This window comes from Oryza sativa, chromosome 2 (assembly GCF_034140825.1).
Source record: "Oryza sativa Japonica Group chromosome 2, ASM3414082v1".
Classification (NCBI taxonomy): domain Eukaryota; kingdom Viridiplantae; phylum Streptophyta; class Magnoliopsida; order Poales; family Poaceae; genus Oryza; species Oryza sativa.
This window is the reverse complement of record NC_089036.1, coordinates 24,617,055-24,634,845: the sequence shown is the minus strand read 5'-3', so window position 1 is coordinate 24,634,845 and position 17,791 is coordinate 24,617,055. Positions and strand designations below refer to the sequence as shown.

The following is a 17,791-nucleotide window of genomic DNA, read 5'->3' as shown; positions in this document are numbered from 1 at the left end:
TTTTAGTTCATGGTTTAATTGGTAAAATGTGTACTGATCAATGATGAATAAATAATAATTAGATAGGTTGAACTTTGTCAGTATGCCGGCTTTTCAGATCATGCAGTATTACTCGTTCTTCAGTAGTTCAGTGAGACTGAGAGAGAGTTCTGTTTGCTCCAATTTTATTTGTTCTTTTTTGAGTTTTCGAAGCTTTTGTTTGGGGATTCTTGAAATATTTAGAGATCACTAACTCGGCCATCATCTATTTTTAGATTTTTGTTTGGCGTATTTTACTGCTATGCGCTTGTTACTTCACATGAGCAAAACGAACTTTCAAGGTGGGGATTTTCAGTTAATTCGAAAAAAAGCTGTAGATTTTCCCTGTCAGAAGTTGTAATCTTTCGGATAGAGGAAATCCGATTTAAACGTTCCAACAAACTTTGGAGACACGCAGCGAGATTGAACTTCCGATCGAGTGGGAAACTACGGGCTCTCATCCGTTCACGCTAAAATTAGAAGTTTGGTTAAAATTGGAACGATGTGACGGAAAAAGTTGAAAGTTTGTGTGTGTAGGAAAGTTTTAATGTGATGGAAAAGTTGGAAGTTTGAAGAAAAAATTTGTAACTAAACTCGGCCTAAAAAGTGAACTTTTGACTCCAACTTCAAGCACATTGGTCGAGAAGGCACGGTGTCTCGTCTCCAATTGCAGTAGGAGCAGCAAATATTTGTCGATGAAGGCTATGTTTAGTTCATATTAAAATTAGAAGTTGGTTAAAATTAGAATGATGTGACAGAAAAGTTGAAAGTTTATGTGTATAGGAAAATTTTGATGTAATGGAAAAGTTGAAAGTTTGAAGAATTATTTTGGAACTAAACAAGGTGTGGGAATATTAGGGTTGGTTTGTTTTGTGACCTAAATAGGCCTTACCAAATTTTGTTGGTGCCAAATTTTAGCAAGTTTTGGCATGAATAATTTTGGTAAGGTAAAGTTGTGTTTGGATTGAAGCCAAAATAGTCTAAATTCACTATTGAAATGGCCTATTTTCTTAGGCATGTCAAAATTTGGCTTCAAACCAAATAGATACTAAACACTATTGAAATTGATAAATATTGGTAAGCTTAATTTAGGCCTCAAACCAAACCAGCCCTTAATGAACAATCCAGACAAGATGGATTGATGTGTCATGCATGATTTGTCGATGAAAGCCTTGAATGACCCTAACCAATCATCATGCCCATCAATCATGTCGAGCTAGGCCAGTACTACGTTCTCTTCGAAGCATCCGAATCCCAATTTCACACAGTACTGAAAAACATAATTCCTATCTGGAAGAGAAAGCCTTCGGCCTCCGGTTAGAGATTTATCAATAATTTGGGATTGTGCTTTGCATTGAGATTAGTGTAAGTTGCTAGAGAGATAGAGCATGCTGCTCCGTTTCAAAATAAAAAGATTTCTAGGTTATTAAGCAGAGGTTAATATTAAGATAGGGGCAAACATACATCATGTGTCACATATGCCACAGCCCGAGGCCCAGGATGAAAGGTCCATAGAACACTTTCAAATTCCACCATATAATACTTTGTTGGGCCAAAACTTTAATGGGGTGGCCCGGGCTTTGGTCCATTTACGGGTCCCCTCTTGTTGAGAGGAAAAGACTTTAGTGCCCTCAATAAATATGTGATGGTGGAGGTGAGAGGGTAGGTAGGAGACAAAATAGGAATAAATTTGAATAGGAGGTGATTGATGAGATAAATAGTAAGTGAATTGGGCCAAAGCTTTAATGGGACTGCCCATACCTTGGCCCATTTCTGGTCCACCCCTGTGTTGAGAGGAAAAGACTTTAGTGCCCTCAATAAATATGTGATGGGTGGAGGTGGGAAGGTAGGTAGGGGATAAAATAGGAATAAATTTTAAATGGAGATGATTGATGAGGTAAATAGTACAATGAATTGGGCTAAAGCTTTAATGGGATGGCACCGACCTTGGCCCATTTCTTAGTCTACTCCTCTGTTGAGAGGAAAAGACTTTTGTGCCCTCAATAAATATGTGATGAGTGGATGTGAGAGGGTAGGTAGGGGATAATATAGGAATAAATTTGAATAGGGGTGATTGATGAGATAAATAGTGTCGACGGGTGATACCCGCGGACCGTATTCTAAGGGTATTGGGGGTACGTTGATATGAAGATCTACAAGATACGACATCAAGCACATAGAAAACAAAGATTATACTGGTTTAGGCCTCTTGTGAGGTAATAGCCCTAATCCAGTTTATATGAGATTATGAAGAAAACCACAAATAGTACAATAGAGAACAACGGAATCACGAGATTACCGACGAGATCCTCGTCAAGAACGGCTCAACGAGACCTATCGACGAGTTGGATTCGAGTCCTCCAGATTGCTTCTGCTATGGCGGGTGTCTTGCCCTAAGATTCGATGCCTTACCCCCCCCCTCCGGGGGTCCTCTATTTATACTGTCGATTATCTTGACCTCAAAGTAGAACTCAGAGACACCTGCCCTTACACGATATCACAAAAATCCTTATATCCTCCGAAAAGGACTCTAACACCTTCTATTCGAAGAGGATGATTTCCTTATAGATCATCCGATTTCCTCATTTCGGAGGTATCTTCCCATACACATGAGGGTATATCGTATTCGTATATTTCACAACCCTAAGGATAAGAGGTATGTCTTATCTATAACCCTGACAAACAATACAATGGATTGGGCTAAAGCTTTGATGGGATGGCCCAAACCTTGGCCCATTTCTTGGTCCACTCCTCTGCTGAGAAGAAAAGACTTCAGTGCCCTCAATAAATATGTGGTGAGTGGAGGTGAGAGGGTAGGTAGGGGACAAAATAGGAATAAATTTGAATAGGAGGTGATTGATGAGATAAATAGTAAGTGAATTGGGCCAAAGCTTTAATGGGACAACCCATACCTTGGCCCATTTATGGGTCCACTATTGTGCTGGGAGGAAAAGACTTTAGTGCCCTCAATAAATATATGATGGGTGGAGGTGGGAGGGTAGGTAGGGGGATAACATGGGAATAAATTTTAAATTGAGGTGATTGATGAGATAAATAGTCAGTGGTTTGGGCCAAAGCTTTGATGGGATGGCCCAGACCTTGGCCTATTTCTTGATCCACCCTTGTGTTGAGAGGAAAAGACTTTAGTGCCCTCGATAAATATGTGATGAGTGGAGGTGAGAGAGTAGGTAGGGGATAAAATAGGAATAAATTTGAATAGGAAGTGATTGATGAGATAAATAGTAAGTGAATTGGGCCAAAGCTTTAATGAGACGACCCACACCTTGGCCCATTTCTTGGTCCACCCCTGCGTTGAGAGGAAAAGACTTTAGTGCCCTCAATAAATATGTAATTAGTGGAGCTGAGAGGGTAGGTAAGGGATAAAATGGGAATGAATTTTAAATGGAGGTGGTTGATGAGATAAATAGTATGGATTGGGCCAAAGCTTTGATGGGATGGCCTAGACCTTGGTCCATTTTTGGTCCATCCCTGTGTTAAGAGGAAAATACTTTAGTGTCCTCAATAAATATGAGATGAGTGGAGGCGAGAGGGTAGGTAGGGGATAAAATGGGAATAAAATTTGAATAGGAGGTGATTGATGAGATAAATAGTACAGTGAACTGTGCTATAAAATCTTATATTTTGAAATAAGATTCAAATGCTAGAAGTTTGTATACTATTTAGGAATGGATGGAATATAAGAAACCTTGCAATTTAAAACACACATATATCAATTCCTATACTTCAAGTGTGTTATGATACACAACACGACAGAGTAGGAATACTACATCTAGACTCTAATCATCAATATTTGACGGCGTGCCACATCCACGTCCATTATGTAGAGTCAAACATTGATAAACCAAAGAAGCATTATTTATCATGGGCTCATTAAATATAATGATATATGTACACCATTGCAAATTTAGCAATGCACATTAGGTTGCACCATTTCGAAAAAGTGCCTTTCTCCCAATGTTTGTATCTACAACGCAAATTTAAGTTGAGCTTGCATGGCAATCGTGAATGTGAGCGCAAAAATACTCGAGCAATTGAACCAATAAATGTTTCTTAATTTGAACAAACCTTTTGGTTCGTACGTAGAGGCCTTATACTAGGTTAGAAGGGTTCTATCGTCTTGCGGTGTTGTAAACCAATAGAGGAGTCAGGTAGGACATTGTTCTAACCACATGAAGGAAGAGGTGATACAAGAGGCAGACCAAGAGGTGGGAGAGCATCATCGGTCAATAGGGAGTAAGTCAAGCAACAGATGGTTTTGGCCTTATGATGAAGTTGTGTACCAAAGAATGGTGCAAGTATGACCTATATATACTTCAAAGTTTCGCGCTCCAATCTATTGTGTAGACGAGCAAACCAAATGATGCATGTCGATGGGGACCTAGGCTTGGTGATTGTGAAAGATGCGGTCCTGGAAGAGAATCAGACTTGGGCCTAGCTTTTTTTCCAAGCCCAATCTAGCATTTGAATATTTCTAGGTCCCACATTCTTCACAAAAAGTTACTTCGGTGGGCTGATGTCGAGCGTAACTCTATACGTCATGACAAAATAAGCATATTATTTATGGCAGGTTCATACGTCGTACAGTTACAAACAATGATCGTTAGATCACACTAATCCGACGGTCACCATTCTCTCCCGCCTTTATATATACCCTTCGTCTCGGAACGTCGTCTTCTACCTTCAGACGCACCCGTCCGCGCCGCTACACTCTCTCCCATCTTATCTGCCCCCGCACCCCTCCACCAATGCCGGTACCAACAACAACGATACTCCACCCTCGTTCATAGCGCACCCCTACCGCCTCGTCACGCTGCCCCCGCTCACCTCATTCTCTCGCCGCCACCACTCGCCTCCGTCTCTAACGCCTCCGCTGCCGTGTCGCGCGTACTCCGGTGAGTCAATTTTTTTATTTTCTCTCTCTCCCTCCTATTGTCACAGGGCCGAGGATGTACCTGGGCCGAGGATTACGGACTGCCATTTTCGGCGGCCGTGGAACAGCAGTGTTCCCCAGCCATCCATCCACCCTGCCCCCCGCTCCATCGCGAGCCAGCGACGGCCGAGATCGCCTCAGACAAGCCTGGGGACTCCCGTCCGCTAGACCCCCAAAACTTGGCGGCGCACCTCGGACGCACAAACCCGCGCACATTTTCGCCCTAACCCTCCTCACCCCCGGACGCGTCCGCTCCCGTTCGTTTTTTGGCGGCCGAGGCCCAACCCCAACCCCTCCCCGGGTCGCGCCCATAAAATGCCCCGCCCGATTCCAAACATCTCCACCACCCACCTCCGGGTTGCGCCGCACCGCACCGCACCGAAATCGCGTCTCGCACGGGGGGAGGGAGGGGAAAAGGGGACCGGTGGGTGTGGGGGAGAGAGAGAGAGAGAGAGGCAGAGATAGCTATAGAGAAATCCATCTCCTCTCCTCTCTTCCCGTCACCTTGGTTTGCCGTCGTCGGCGTCGGCCGCTGCCTCGCGCGCGCGTGGGCAGGGGGTGGTGCGCGGCGTTGCTCCTCCCTCCCCGCTGAAACCCTAGCAAGCAAGCCGTAGATCTCGCGCGGCGGGGCGGGGCGGGGCGGGGGCGGCCGGATCCAGGGGGTGGCAGGGGGGGGACGCGCGGGGGGTGCCGCGCGCGCGGGAATGGCGGAGCTCGGGGAGCTCGAGGGGAAGCTGAGGGACGTCGGGGAGAAGCTCCAGTCTCCCCCCGACGACGTCGATGCCTTGCTCAAGCTCATCCACGTGAGTCTCTCTAACCCTCTCTGTGCTGGAATTCGTTTGTGTTCGCTTTGAAACGTTTTTTTTTTGCCTCTCCTGTCAGGGTTCTGCTGTTTGTTGGATTTATTTATTTTTATTAATCCTGTTGATTGCGTGGTTTCGGGATGGTTGGTTTGATTTCGGGATGGTTCGGAAGCTTTGGCTTGATACCATTCCGCGAGGATTGATTCGGTTGGGAGTCGTGATTTTTACTGGACTGGAATTCCGCTTTAGATTCATTTTGGTTTCTGCTGCTCTGCAATCCGTTTGATTTTCCGTTATGGCACAAAGAGCAAGCATTTGTTTTTCTAGAGTATTTTCCGTCGTGTTTGTTGACATATGGAGTTGGATTGTTGATATACGGAGTTTGCCGTGGTGTTGATTCCTGTAAATGCACCATACTCCTTTAACATTACAGTTTTATTAAGAGCATATATGATCTTCTTGGTTCCCTAGAAAACTGATCTTTGATTGGCATGATTGTTTGTTCATGCAGGAGGCCGAAATATATATATTGAAAGTGGAACAAGCACCTTCTGAAAGCATGATTAGTGCTATAACTCCAGCAATGAAAGCTTTGATCAAGAAAGAGCTGTTGGATAATTCTAGCTATGAGGTGAAACTTTCTGTGGTGTCCTGTATTTCTGAGATAACTAGGATCACTGCACCTGACACTCCATATGACGATGATGTCATGAAGGTATACCTTTTTCTTATCGGATGAAGATGATCTTGTTTTGATATCCTATATCCTGACATCTGACCTGTGCTATCTACTTTCGGTTCAGGACGTGTTTTCCATAATGGTGGGGTCTTTTGAGAAATTGGATGATATGGAGAACCCCTTGTTTCGAAGGATAGTTGCAATCCTTGAAACTGTGGCAAAGGTCCGGCTATGCGTGGTGATGTTGGATCTTGAGTGTGAAGATCTGATACTGCAAATGTTTCACAACTTCTTCACAACTGTGAAGTAAGTACCTCTTCGTTTGTTCTTAATTTCATCTATATTTGCTAGTTCTCATGATAAGTTTGAAGTAAGTTTTGCTAAATTATGTTCTCCAAGAATGCTAAATGAGTCAATTTTATTTCCTTAACATAGTTCTTACCTGTAACGGTTCTTCAAGAACAAGAATATCAGATAGTTTTTTATACAATTGGCTGTTCTGTTCTGCACAGATCTTATTCAATGTTTTTCTTATAGGCTTCTTATATACTCTGTATTTAAAGTCATCAGTCTGAGCTAAATCGCCAATATTAAGATCTTTCATGATTACATTGTTTTTACCTAAATAACTTGCTTGTGTTACTACTTTGGCCAGTTGATAATTAACACATTTTTGTTAGATATTATACTTTAATGTCTGCATTGTATGCTTTGTATGTACACTCATAATTTGAAATCCCTTGTCTCATATTTCAGACCAAATCACCCAGAAAATGTTACAAACTGTATGACTACAATAATGATTTTGGTAATTGAAGAGGATGATGAAGTTGAGATACCCATTGCAGAATGTCTGCTCAAGCATGCTAAGTCCGAACTGAAGGTACATATATATGTTTTTAACTTTCTTGACATCAACAATATGAATCTACATTCCTACCCAGACAAAAAGATACCATCTAATTGATTTGGTTTTTATTTCCAGGAAACTTCTGCTGCATCTTTTGAACTTGCAGAGAAGGTGATAGGTGCATGCTCTGAAAAACTGAAACCGGTCTTTCTGCAGTTACTTAAAGGCACTTCCTTGAATGAATATGACAATATTATCGCAACAATTTGTGAAGACAGTTCAGATGTCAAGGAAGACATGGATGCTGATCCTTCTGGAAAAGATGTGGTCAGTTGAATTACTAACATGCAGCAACTAATATTCAGAGATGTTTCTTTTTTACCTTAGACTTCTATGTGATAATCATAGGTGTTAGAATAGGTCATTATGTGTATAATTTTTTTAGTATGTTTGAAATACGCCTTGAATTCATTAATGCTCTCTGCATTATATTGGAATGGATCACTTGGAAGATGAAATTGTGATTGGCTTTAGTCTATAGAGTGTACGGGTGTACTTTGTGATGGTGTGAATATTAGTCTCAGAACTTAATATACAGCTCATTTCAACACCTTATCGTTGAAACTGGAAAACAAATTGGCCACATGGGCTCTTGATGTGGATTCATCTATTCTTACTATTGAGTTAATAATGTTCAGGTGGATGATGGCAAACTTTCTGAAAGGACTATTTCTGATGAGCTACCTCAGGTATGCTGCTCTGCATTTCTGTTTTTATCAACTAAACAAATGAACTTTTGATAATACACCGTGCCATCTCTATTTTCAGGAACCTGCAAAGTTGGAGCAAGATGTTACTCAGACTACTGCTATTGGCAGTGGTGCAACTCCAGTTGATAATGGTAAGGACACCTCCAAAGGATAAGCTTGAAGCCTTGAACAACCTTACTGTTCTGTAAATACAAAAGATGCTGATATGTTGAATCTTGTTACTGAAGGCACAGAATCTGCAGCTGCTAATCCCAAGGAATTATCCAATCCCGATTCAGAGAAAAAGGATGGTGTTAAGCAGTCAGCAAAGGTTGCCAATGGAGCTTCTGCTGAAACATCAGAACGTGTTGATGGCTCACCAGCTATGGTCAAATCAAAAAGAGGTCGACCTCCTGGACTAAAGTCATTGGAGAAGAAGGCTGCTGGAAAGAAAGTTCTAGGTCTGAAAAAGGTTGAGGAGACTACTGATTCAACAGGGAAGTTATCGAAGCAGTCATCTAAGGATGATTCCAAGTCATCTACAAGAAAGGCAAGTGGAGCAGGGTCATCAAAAAAGCAACAAAAGATCAGTTTGAAACAGAAGGATGAAACTGACTCCAAGGAAGATACTGCTAAGGATCTGAGCCTAAAGGTAATTTTCTTGTCAGTAGTAATTTTTTTGTATAATTAGTAAAGCTGCCTGTCTTTAGCATTGATTTGCTGCATTATTCAGTCTTTGTTAATACTATTTCTCTCTGGCATGCTATGTTTGTGTATCTGAAACATGTTTTGAGTGTGTTTACTGTTTCAAGGTATTACGAGCTTTTGTTTACTGATACAGTTGCTTGTGATTCAAATCCTGTTATTGTCTTGTAAACTTTGCTATAACACTGAGTATATAGGAGTTATTTAGTGTGGTTCAATTGTGATTTGATCCTATCTTTGATGTTAATTCAAAACAGATAGAATTTAATAGCATCTATTCAGTTGCTTTTTAGCACACTGGTTGTTGTACTGTTTGTTCTATCTCAATAAAGGAAATGGTCTCTCCAAAGTCCGTGTCCAAGGGGTCAGCTAAGACCAAGGGCAGCCAAGGCCAGGACAATAATGGCTCCAAGAGGAAAAGGTCACAAGAGGATGAACAAGAGGTATGCACTTGATTATGCATGCATTCTTGATTAGTTGATTCTCTGTGTTCTGTTGCCTGTCTGCTGTGCTTTTCTCTGCTCATATTTCATTTGATCGCTTACTCATAAAGGTGTAATTTAAGTTAGCATGTTGCTTTCTTTTTGTGCCAAAAGATAATGTGCTTACTAAATTTCTGTTTAATAATCTGACTTGTAGAGAATGATGTTGCAATAGCTCAAATATAATATTTGTTTGTTGCAACAACTTCAACTTCAAAACTGGTAATTCTGTGTTAGAAAAATCTGTGTTAAAAAATATTTGATTATATTTTCTGGGCACACCCTAGGTAACAACCTTCAATAGCTGATTTAGGATAAAAAAATACGCTTCAATAGGGATCCCAGTTTATTCAGGTGATTTAGGATAAAATCACTTAATGCATAACAATGTTTTAGAAGCGTAATTATAGTTGAGCTTGAAGATGTTTGGTTCTCAAGACACCTGTTAACATCTCCTATGTTTTGGTCTTATTCTTAAGTTTATATGCCCTCTGCAGACTCCTCGTTCTAGGAAGAATAAAGGCCTTGATGCTAGCCTTGTTGGTGCAAGGATCCAAGTATGGTGGCCTGACGACAAGAAGTAAGTGATATGATCATTAGTCTCTATGCTAAATCTTTTACAATTGTTGCCATGTTTCATGTTGACACTGGAGTATATAAACTAACCAGATATATAGACATTATCATCACACGGCATATTTGCTAGCTCATCTTTTTTACTTCTTTATGCCTTTCTATTCTTCCGCTGTTCTAATTCCAAATCTGCTGTGTAGCTTTTTCTAAATGGTGTATATATATTAACATTGACTTAGTATTTAGGTTAGTCCTGTTTGATGTTTTAATCAAATAATAATATATTTGCTCATTATTGATGAGGCATGTCCTTTGCTTTGGTACAATTTATTGGGTTATTTTGTATCCTGTTTCAAAATTTTGAGGTCCTTTGTTTTAAATATTTGCAGGTTTTACAAGGGCATTGTTGACTCATTTGATACAGCTTCAAAAAGGCACAAGGTATGAGCCCTGTACATTGTATCATCTGCTTTCATGGGATATATGACCTACATGAAGAGCTTATGCCAATTAAAATATTGTTTTATTCTCTTGGTAAAAAAAGGTTTTATTCTGTTTTTCTTGTATGGTTGATTTTTTGTACTTTTGGAGCTTAGATTGCATATGATGATGGAGATGTAGAGGTGCTTCTCCTTAGGGATGAAAAGTGGGAATTCGTCAGTGAGGTATGCACATAATGTTGTGATTCTGCTTAGATTGCATTTAATGTTGTGATTCTGCTTTCTCCTCTTCCTTTTTTTTAAACTAATTAGCAGTTGTTATATCAGGAACAAGACAAAACCCCTGATGTGGCTTCCGAGATGTAAGTGAATTATCTTGACACCACTTCCATACCTGCAACTTCAAAATCACATTTTTACTTTGCATTTATGGTAGCTATACAGTTCAAGTTTTTTATTGATTCAATCACTGGTTTTCAATCGTAGCATCCAGTGCATTTTTTAATGATTTATTTCTCTCCAGTTTCTTGAGTTCTATTATGCTTGGCACCTCCTATTGTTATAAGCTATGTTGGCTTGCTGAATAGGCTAAGTTTTTTTTTGTCATAATTTGGCCATGGTAAAAAGAACTGTAGAGAAATGTCTGCTGTCCTGACTGTGTTGGGAATTCAGCAAATTCCTTACAAACACCCAATAATTCCTAGTTTTCTCTAGGGATGACTGGGTCGGGTTGTGCCAGCCCATGGGTCCATCCTAATTCGTTTCCATGCAAATTAACTCAAAAATTACTAAATTGAACACCGTTTGGTCCAGGTGTGAAGTAAATGGGATTCCCACAAACATCCCTAGTTATTCCAATTGTGAAACCTGTGACTAATTTGTCATACTTATTTGCATCAAGTGGTATTTTGTTTGATAAATTTGTGTTACTGGTTGTTTCAAGTTCCCCGAAGCCACGGGGTAGGGGCAGAAAAGGAAGAGGGAGCTCAGTGCAATTGAAGGAAGGAAATGCAGAAACACCTAAAAGGTAATTTGGTAATCAAAGAAGCAGTGTAGACAATTGACTACATATTTTCTGAGACTTATGTTTCTGTTTAATGGCAGTGGTGGAGGCGATCTTCCCAAAAAAAGGGGTCGTCCGAAAGGTTCCAGCAATGGTACACCCAAAAGTAACATCTCGGCAACTTCAAGCAAATCAAAGGGGAAAGCTGCAAGGAAGGATGAAAATGAGACACCTAAGGTTGGCAGTGACCTTAAGAAGGAAGCTGAAGAAGGATCCGAAGACAAAGCCACTAAGTCAACTGAGAAGACAAAGGATGATTTGCCTGAGGATGGTAGCAACAAGAGTGCCAGTAAACCAAAGGAGGCTAGCAGCGGAGGCAAGGATTTGAAGGGTGAGAGCAAACCAAGTGAAGGAAGAGCCAAGCCAGGTCGAAAGCCAAAGGTTGCCGGTGCTGCGGTGGCTGGTGAGGAATCTAAGGCCAATGTCTCAGCTGAGAAAGAGAAGCAGAAGGAAGCAGAAGGCGAGGCAGCAGCTGAAGTGGAGCAGGGGGGATCTGCTGGTGGCGCTTCTACTGGAGGAAAGAAGCGCAGAAGGAAGGCTTGAAGTTAGGGATCCGCTGGTGGCGCTTCTACTGGAGAAAAGAAGCGCAGAAGGAAGGCTTGAAGTTACCCGCTAATTTCTCTTGTACATGGATTCGCTCTCTAGACTCAAAAGGTTCGCTTAGTCTCAAAAGGTGTTAAAACATTGCACCCTGTGTGGTTGTAACTCTTCGGTCGGGTGACCTATTGGAATGCCAACTGATTGGGCATGTAGCGGTTTTAACTAGGGGTTGTAGACAAGATAAAAATGCTGTAGTTGTGATGTTAGGCGCAAGTGCGCAACTTTTAATGGTTGGTTGAACCCCATGCTTGCCAAGAGGCCAATGACATCATAGTTGTGTCGGATGATGTTGTAGCTAGCCTGTTGATGTCTTATTTATTTAGGCCATATGAGCAAATGAGTTTTGTAGCTAATGTGCCGGTCTGTCAGCCCTGCCTGGCACCATTAAGAAATCCTGTTTTTCAGAGCTCATATTCCTCTGCGAGTAGAGTATACATTATCTTCTCTTTTTTTTTTCGTCTATTGTCTCTTTTGGGAGATCATGCCTATTGCTAACTGCTTTCTGTCATCTCTGCAGGTTGTTTCACAACTGTCAGGTTGTCTCATTGTGTTTATCTTGGCATACTTAATTCTGTACTTATGTTATTCTGTTCAACGTTTTATATATGCCAGTGGAAGCAGCGATCTCCCTGTCGCAGATTGCAACCATGTTGAAGCTGACTACGGCCTGGCTAAGCTCTGCACTTCCAGCATTATCCATGAGAGGTATGGCTAAGCCTTAAAGCTCTACTCCCTTCATTCAAAAAGTTGCACATGTTACTTTGTTACTAAAACTAAAAAGAAATTAACTTATCTTACATGTAATAAAGATAGTTTTAAGATAGTTCATTGAGTTTTGATCAAACATTTAATATATCTCTTCATTTAAATCTTAGATACATGGAGGACTACAAATATAACTAACTTATTTGGAAAAACCAAAATATAAAATAGGTACATTTTTAATGGAAGGAGAAACCTAAAGGGCCACTCCTAATTACAATTGGAATTGGATGAAAATCATTTATATCATCGATAAAGGCCAGCGTAAAAAGTTATCACAACTTATAGAGATTGCATGTTGCCACTTCAACCTTAAATGTAAAGCATTTCTTTAGATTTTTCACAGGAATTAAGGAATTAGATAGGATAAATGAATGGTGAAAGGTTATGATTGATTTAGAAGAGAAAGTAATAGAAAAATTAAATAGGGATAGATTGGTTAAGATGAGAGGATTTGGCGAAGAAATAGTTGCATTTTAAAACAAATTTGTATTCTAGAAATAGCTATATTTTAGTCTTAACAGTGGTAACAACAAGCCAATAACAGTCCATGTAAGAATTGGCCCCTGTGCATTCGTTCAGTGGCTATGGGTGTGTTTAGATCCCAAAAATTTTTGGACAAAAATAGACATCAAATGTTTGGACACATGCATGACGCATTAAATGTGGAAAAAAAATCAATTACACAATTTGCATGTAAATTGTGAGACGAATCTTTTAAGCTTAATTGTGCCATGATTTAATAATGTGATGCTACAGTAAACATTTGTTAATGACAGATTAATTAAGCTTAATAAATTCGTCTCGCAGTTTATAGGCGGAATCTGTAATTTGTTTTGTTATTAGTCTATGTTTAATACTTTAAATGTGTGTCCGTATACTTAAAAAAAAATTGGCCAATGAACTAAACATGGCCTATGGAAACAAACGTCTGGAAATTGAGGTTCAGATTACTGCATAGTGCATACCCATGAGGCCACACGGCTTGTTCCTCTTCGGGCTAGTGGGCTACCAAGTCCATGACGGCACGACCATTATCAACTAGTATTGACTTGGTCGGTCGTCTCGTCGTCTCCTCTCATCTCATGCCATAGCGGAGGCAGACACTAACCAGGTCAACTATTCCATTATTTCTCCCAACTATCCCATCTCCAAGTCGACAGAAAAGATGTTCAGTGGTCAACTAACACGTTACAAGATGAACGTCACCTAATTTTTCAGAAACAACGGCTTATGATTTCGTTGGTCATCTGGGAAGCATCATCGGTCAAGGGGTTAGGTCTAAACTGTTCAGTTTGCAATGTTTCAGTCCCCTACTGGTCAATTTGACACTAGTAAACTCTATATATCTTCATAAGAGTCAACTGAAATTGGAATTGAATCTCTCTTCAAGCCGAGACGCGATAGCGGGATTCGGCAGCTGTCCATGTCTAGTTTGCAATAGATGGTCGCCGTCGTTTTATAACGGGGTCATGCACTGCCTTGCGCCGGTCAAAAACGAAAAGAACACGGTCTCGTCAGACAAGAAACATTGTGAATGTTATCCGACAGTGGAGTCGACCAGGATAGGACCTAGTAAGTGCGATGCTTGATCAGCTCACCTCCCTTTTGCAGGACGCGTCGTTTTCTTTGCACAATTTTTCGTCGCCCCGGGACCCGGGTGATCCTATCACCTCGCATGCCTCGCTTGGATCGGCAACAACGCGTGCGGGATGTGCCATTTGAGTCCCAGTTTTTATCCTTGATGATGAGGATGATGATTCAGCTAGCGTAGCGTTGTTAACTTTTCCGTCCTTTGCAGAGCTGTGAGGCTGCCTGAATTCAGCCAGAAGAAACGAAGGCCATGATTGAGCTACGTGCCTAACATATCCTAGGTTAGTGCATATCATCTCTTTAAAAGTTCAATCCAATATTTTTTATTTGCGGGGAAGTTAAATGACAAAAAGGCCGTGCTTTATGGGATTACGAGCGAGAGGCGATTCTCCAGTAAATTCCGCATCCGCTGGTCTTCCGGAACTGGGCTAACTGTGAACCGCCCTCCCATTAGAGCAAGTTTAATAGTATAGCCAATTACTAGCTCCAAATCATCTATAACCAATGTAATAGCTAATTCATACAATAGTTGCTTACTACTCCTTTCGTTTCACAATGTAAGTCATTTTAGCATTTTTCATATTAATATTGATGTTAATGAATCTAGACACACATAACATCTATATAAATGTGGGCAATACTAGAATGACTTACATTATAAAACGGAGGAAGTATATTATTAATACATGGTTTCACCTGTCATACACACATTACGTCTTAGAGTCCGTGCTGCAACTGGCTACAGATCTGTAGCCCGCTGCTCTTCTATCTCTTCTTTTATCTCTTTAAAATATGCTTATAGCTGGCTTATACCATGCTATTGTACCTGCCCTTAGCGCCCTGTAGTTATACTTATACAAATTCTTTGGGTGGTAGCACTAGTTGGACTCGGCAATGTTGGAGCTTTTCATTTCTTTTTAAAGCTTGGAACTACGTAGTGCCGTGGTGCGCATTGGTAGAACGGGGAGTGGTTCGGGATCGTGGGGGCTCTCCGACCGCGTGCAACGTGCCAGTCCAACTCCAACCGACCCACACAAACACAACTTTCTACTCCACTACGTGACCATTACAAGGACTCGTACCCCGTCCTCGCTCACTTGGGCCGTTCACCGCGCTGCCACCCGAGTCGGCGAGTCGCGGAGACGACGCCACCACGCGCCCCAAAAGTCCCCCAAATCCACCACCGCTCGCGCCGCCCCCACCGTAATCCCCAACCCCGAACGCCACTCCCCCCCGTCTCGCGTGAAAGCAACGGCCGCGATACCCGTGGGGTTGGGTGACGTCTCCCGCGACCCGATCAAATCCTCCGCCGGTTCACCCGCCCGCCACCTGAAGGCCCGGCACGCGCGCGAGCCCGTTTTATACGGGAACCCACTGCAAAAACGCCCCGCGTCACCACTGCAGCCGCGCGACGCGAGGGCGTGGCCCAACCCCAACCCCAACCAAACCAAACCGTCGCGCGCGCCACTCGCTCTCCACCTCCCCGCGAGTGCGAGGCCATGAAGGGGAAGCGGGGCCGCGTGCGGCTCAACGTCGGAGGCCGGGTGTTCGAGACGATGGCCTCCACGCTCGCCAGCGCCGGCCGGGACACCATGCTCGGCGCCATGATCGACGCCTCCTGGAACCACGGCGGCGGCGGGGACGGCGACGGCGAGGGTGGCGCGGACGAGTACTTCATCGACCGTGACCCGGAGTGCTTCGCGGTGCTGCTCGACCTGCTCCGCACGGGGGGGCTCCACGTGCCGCCCCACGTCGCCGACGGGGTGCTCTGCCGCGAGGCGCTCTACTACGGTCTCCTCGACCGCGTCCGCGCCGCGCGGTGGGGGCCGTTCGACGGGGACCGGCTGCGGCTGGCGGCGTCCGTGGCCGGGAGCGCCGCGGGCGACGGGACGGCCGTCCGCGCCGCGCCCGACGGCGGCTGCTGCGTCGCGCACGGCGGCGCCGTGCGCGTGTACAACTGGGTGATGGAGGAGCGCCGGGCCGTGCACCTCGACCACGCGCCGGTCAACGACGCGGCCTACCTCGACGAGGCCACGCTCCTCGTCGCCGCGCGGGAGAGGCCCGGCACCGGCAGGCGCGACGGCGGCGTGGCGGCCTTCTCCGCGCTCACCGGCGACCTGCGCCACCGCTTCCGCGTCGCGCACGATCGCCACGTCAGGTCCTACACCCCCGGGGCGCTCGCCTTCGACAGCCGGTGCAAGGTCTTCGCGAGCTGCAAGGGCCGGTTCAACGAGTACGGCATCGGCGTCTGGGACTGCACCACCGGCGAGCAGGCCGACTTCTTCTACGAGCCGCCGGGCTGCGCGCTCGGCGACGCCGACAAGCTCCAGTGGCTCGACGGCACGAGCACGCTCATGGCGGCGACCATGTTCCCGCGGACGGACTCTTCCTTCATCAGCCTGCTGGACTTCCGGGACAAGAAGAACGTCGCCTGGTCGTGGTCCGACGTCGGCACGCCGGCGTCGCTGGAGGACAAGCACGTGCTGCACGCCATCGCGATGGAGGACGGCCGGTCGCTCTGCGTGATCAACCAGTACGACGACCTCGGGTTCCTCGACGTCCGGAGCAGCGGCGGCGCCGGCGGCGTGCGGTGGAGGTCGCGGAGCAAGCTCGCCGCCAGGAAGAAGAAGGCGGCGCCGCGCGGCGAGGAGACGTGCTACCCGAAGCTCGCCGCGCACGGCGGCCAGCTCTTCGCGTCGACCAACGACACCATCTCGGTGTTCAGTGGCCCCGACCACGTGCTGACGTCGACGCTGCGGGGCAGCGACGCCGGCGCCATCTGCGACTTCTCGATCGGCGGCGACCGCCTCTTCGCCCTGCACAACGAGGAGAATGTCGTCGACGTCTGGGAGACGTCGCCGCCGCCGATCATCTGACCTGACCATCATTGGGATTGGTCTCTGTAACAAGAGAGGAGTGACAATGATGATTACCGAACACTACTGACAGAGAAACTGGCAGAGCAACACGTTGTAACTTCTGTTATCGGTAGGAGTAAAAAGTTCACGTGTCATCCAAATGGCAAAATTGGAGTTTAGAAATTACACATTAAATTAGAGAAAAAGAGATAGATGTGCACTGTTTGATCGCGGTGAGTCGTTATAACGGTGTAATTTATCGATATGCTTGTGTACAATATAAAATTAAGTTTATACAAACAAAAGGAAGGGTATTAAAATCTAATTCAACTTATTTTTGCTATGTGCTGTGCGGGGAAAAAAACTGCTAATTATTACTAAAATGTTTTCCTAGTAATTACTACTAGAATAGAGATATCAGTGGAATGCTGTCATTTTCAAGAATCAGCTTTGTCATTATCCTTTGTCACTCCTGTTCAATTGGTTGTGATGTTAATGATCACCAAGCAACGATTGTTGTTGCTGAGCCTTGATACATCAGTAGTCAATTTTTCGGTGGTGCTCTGTCAAAATCATTTTCATTTTCAAACTGTTGTGTCAGATAGTTGCCGGATGTTTCAGGGCTACAGTTTGCAAATATTTGAGGGCGAAAGATCTGCTCTCCA

The 17,791-nt window shown here is 43.9% G+C and overlaps 2 protein-coding genes across 3 annotated transcripts; both read left to right on the top strand.

Moving 5' to 3' along the window:
• Positions 1 to 5,311: 5,311 nt before the first annotated feature.
• On the top strand, positions 5,312 to 12,324 carry LOC4329966 (sister chromatid cohesion protein PDS5 homolog C). Of its 2 annotated transcripts, none has more exons than XM_026022697.2 (15): positions 5,312 to 5,772; positions 6,284 to 6,487; positions 6,576 to 6,757; positions 7,208 to 7,334; positions 7,437 to 7,628; positions 8,000 to 8,050; positions 8,130 to 8,202; positions 8,299 to 8,702; positions 9,106 to 9,198; positions 9,735 to 9,817; positions 10,200 to 10,251; positions 10,407 to 10,475; positions 10,578 to 10,612; positions 11,194 to 11,277; positions 11,355 to 12,324. In XM_026022697.2, the coding sequence occupies exons 1-15, from the start codon at positions 5,674 to 5,676 to the stop codon at positions 11,854 to 11,856; spliced, it is 2,250 nt and encodes a 749-aa protein (XP_025878482.1). In that variant the 5' UTR covers positions 5,312 to 5,673; the 3' UTR covers positions 11,857 to 12,324. The 2 variants fall into 2 exon arrangements, with proteins under 2 accessions (XP_025878482.1, XP_015625310.1); XM_015769824.3 differs by having other exon boundaries at positions 9,088 to 9,198.
• A 3,333-nt stretch (positions 12,325 to 15,657) lies between these two features.
• LOC4329965 (BTB/POZ domain-containing protein At4g30940) lies at positions 15,658 to 17,456 on the top strand. Its single transcript, XM_066307601.1, has one exon. The coding sequence runs from the start codon at positions 15,768 to 15,770 to the stop codon at positions 17,142 to 17,144; it is 1,377 nt and encodes a 458-aa protein (XP_066163698.1). The 5' UTR covers positions 15,658 to 15,767; the 3' UTR covers positions 17,145 to 17,456.
• The last annotated feature ends 335 nt before the right edge of the window (positions 17,457 to 17,791 follow it).

Coding starts and splice junctions, on each gene's coding strand:
- LOC4329966 (XM_015769824.3), top strand. CDS start 5,674: ATGGCGGAGCTCGGGGAGCTCGAGGGGAAGCTGAGGGACGTCGGGGAG. Junction 9,818..10,199: donor TGGTGGCCTGACGACAAGAA/GTAAGTGATATG, acceptor AAATATTTGCAG/GTTTTACAAGGGCATTGTTG. Junction 11,278..11,354: donor AATGCAGAAACACCTAAAAG/GTAATTTGGTAA, acceptor GTTTAATGGCAG/TGGTGGAGGCGATCTTCCCA.
- LOC4329965 (XM_066307601.1), top strand. CDS start 15,768: ATGAAGGGGAAGCGGGGCCGCGTGCGGCTCAACGTCGGAGGCCGGGTG.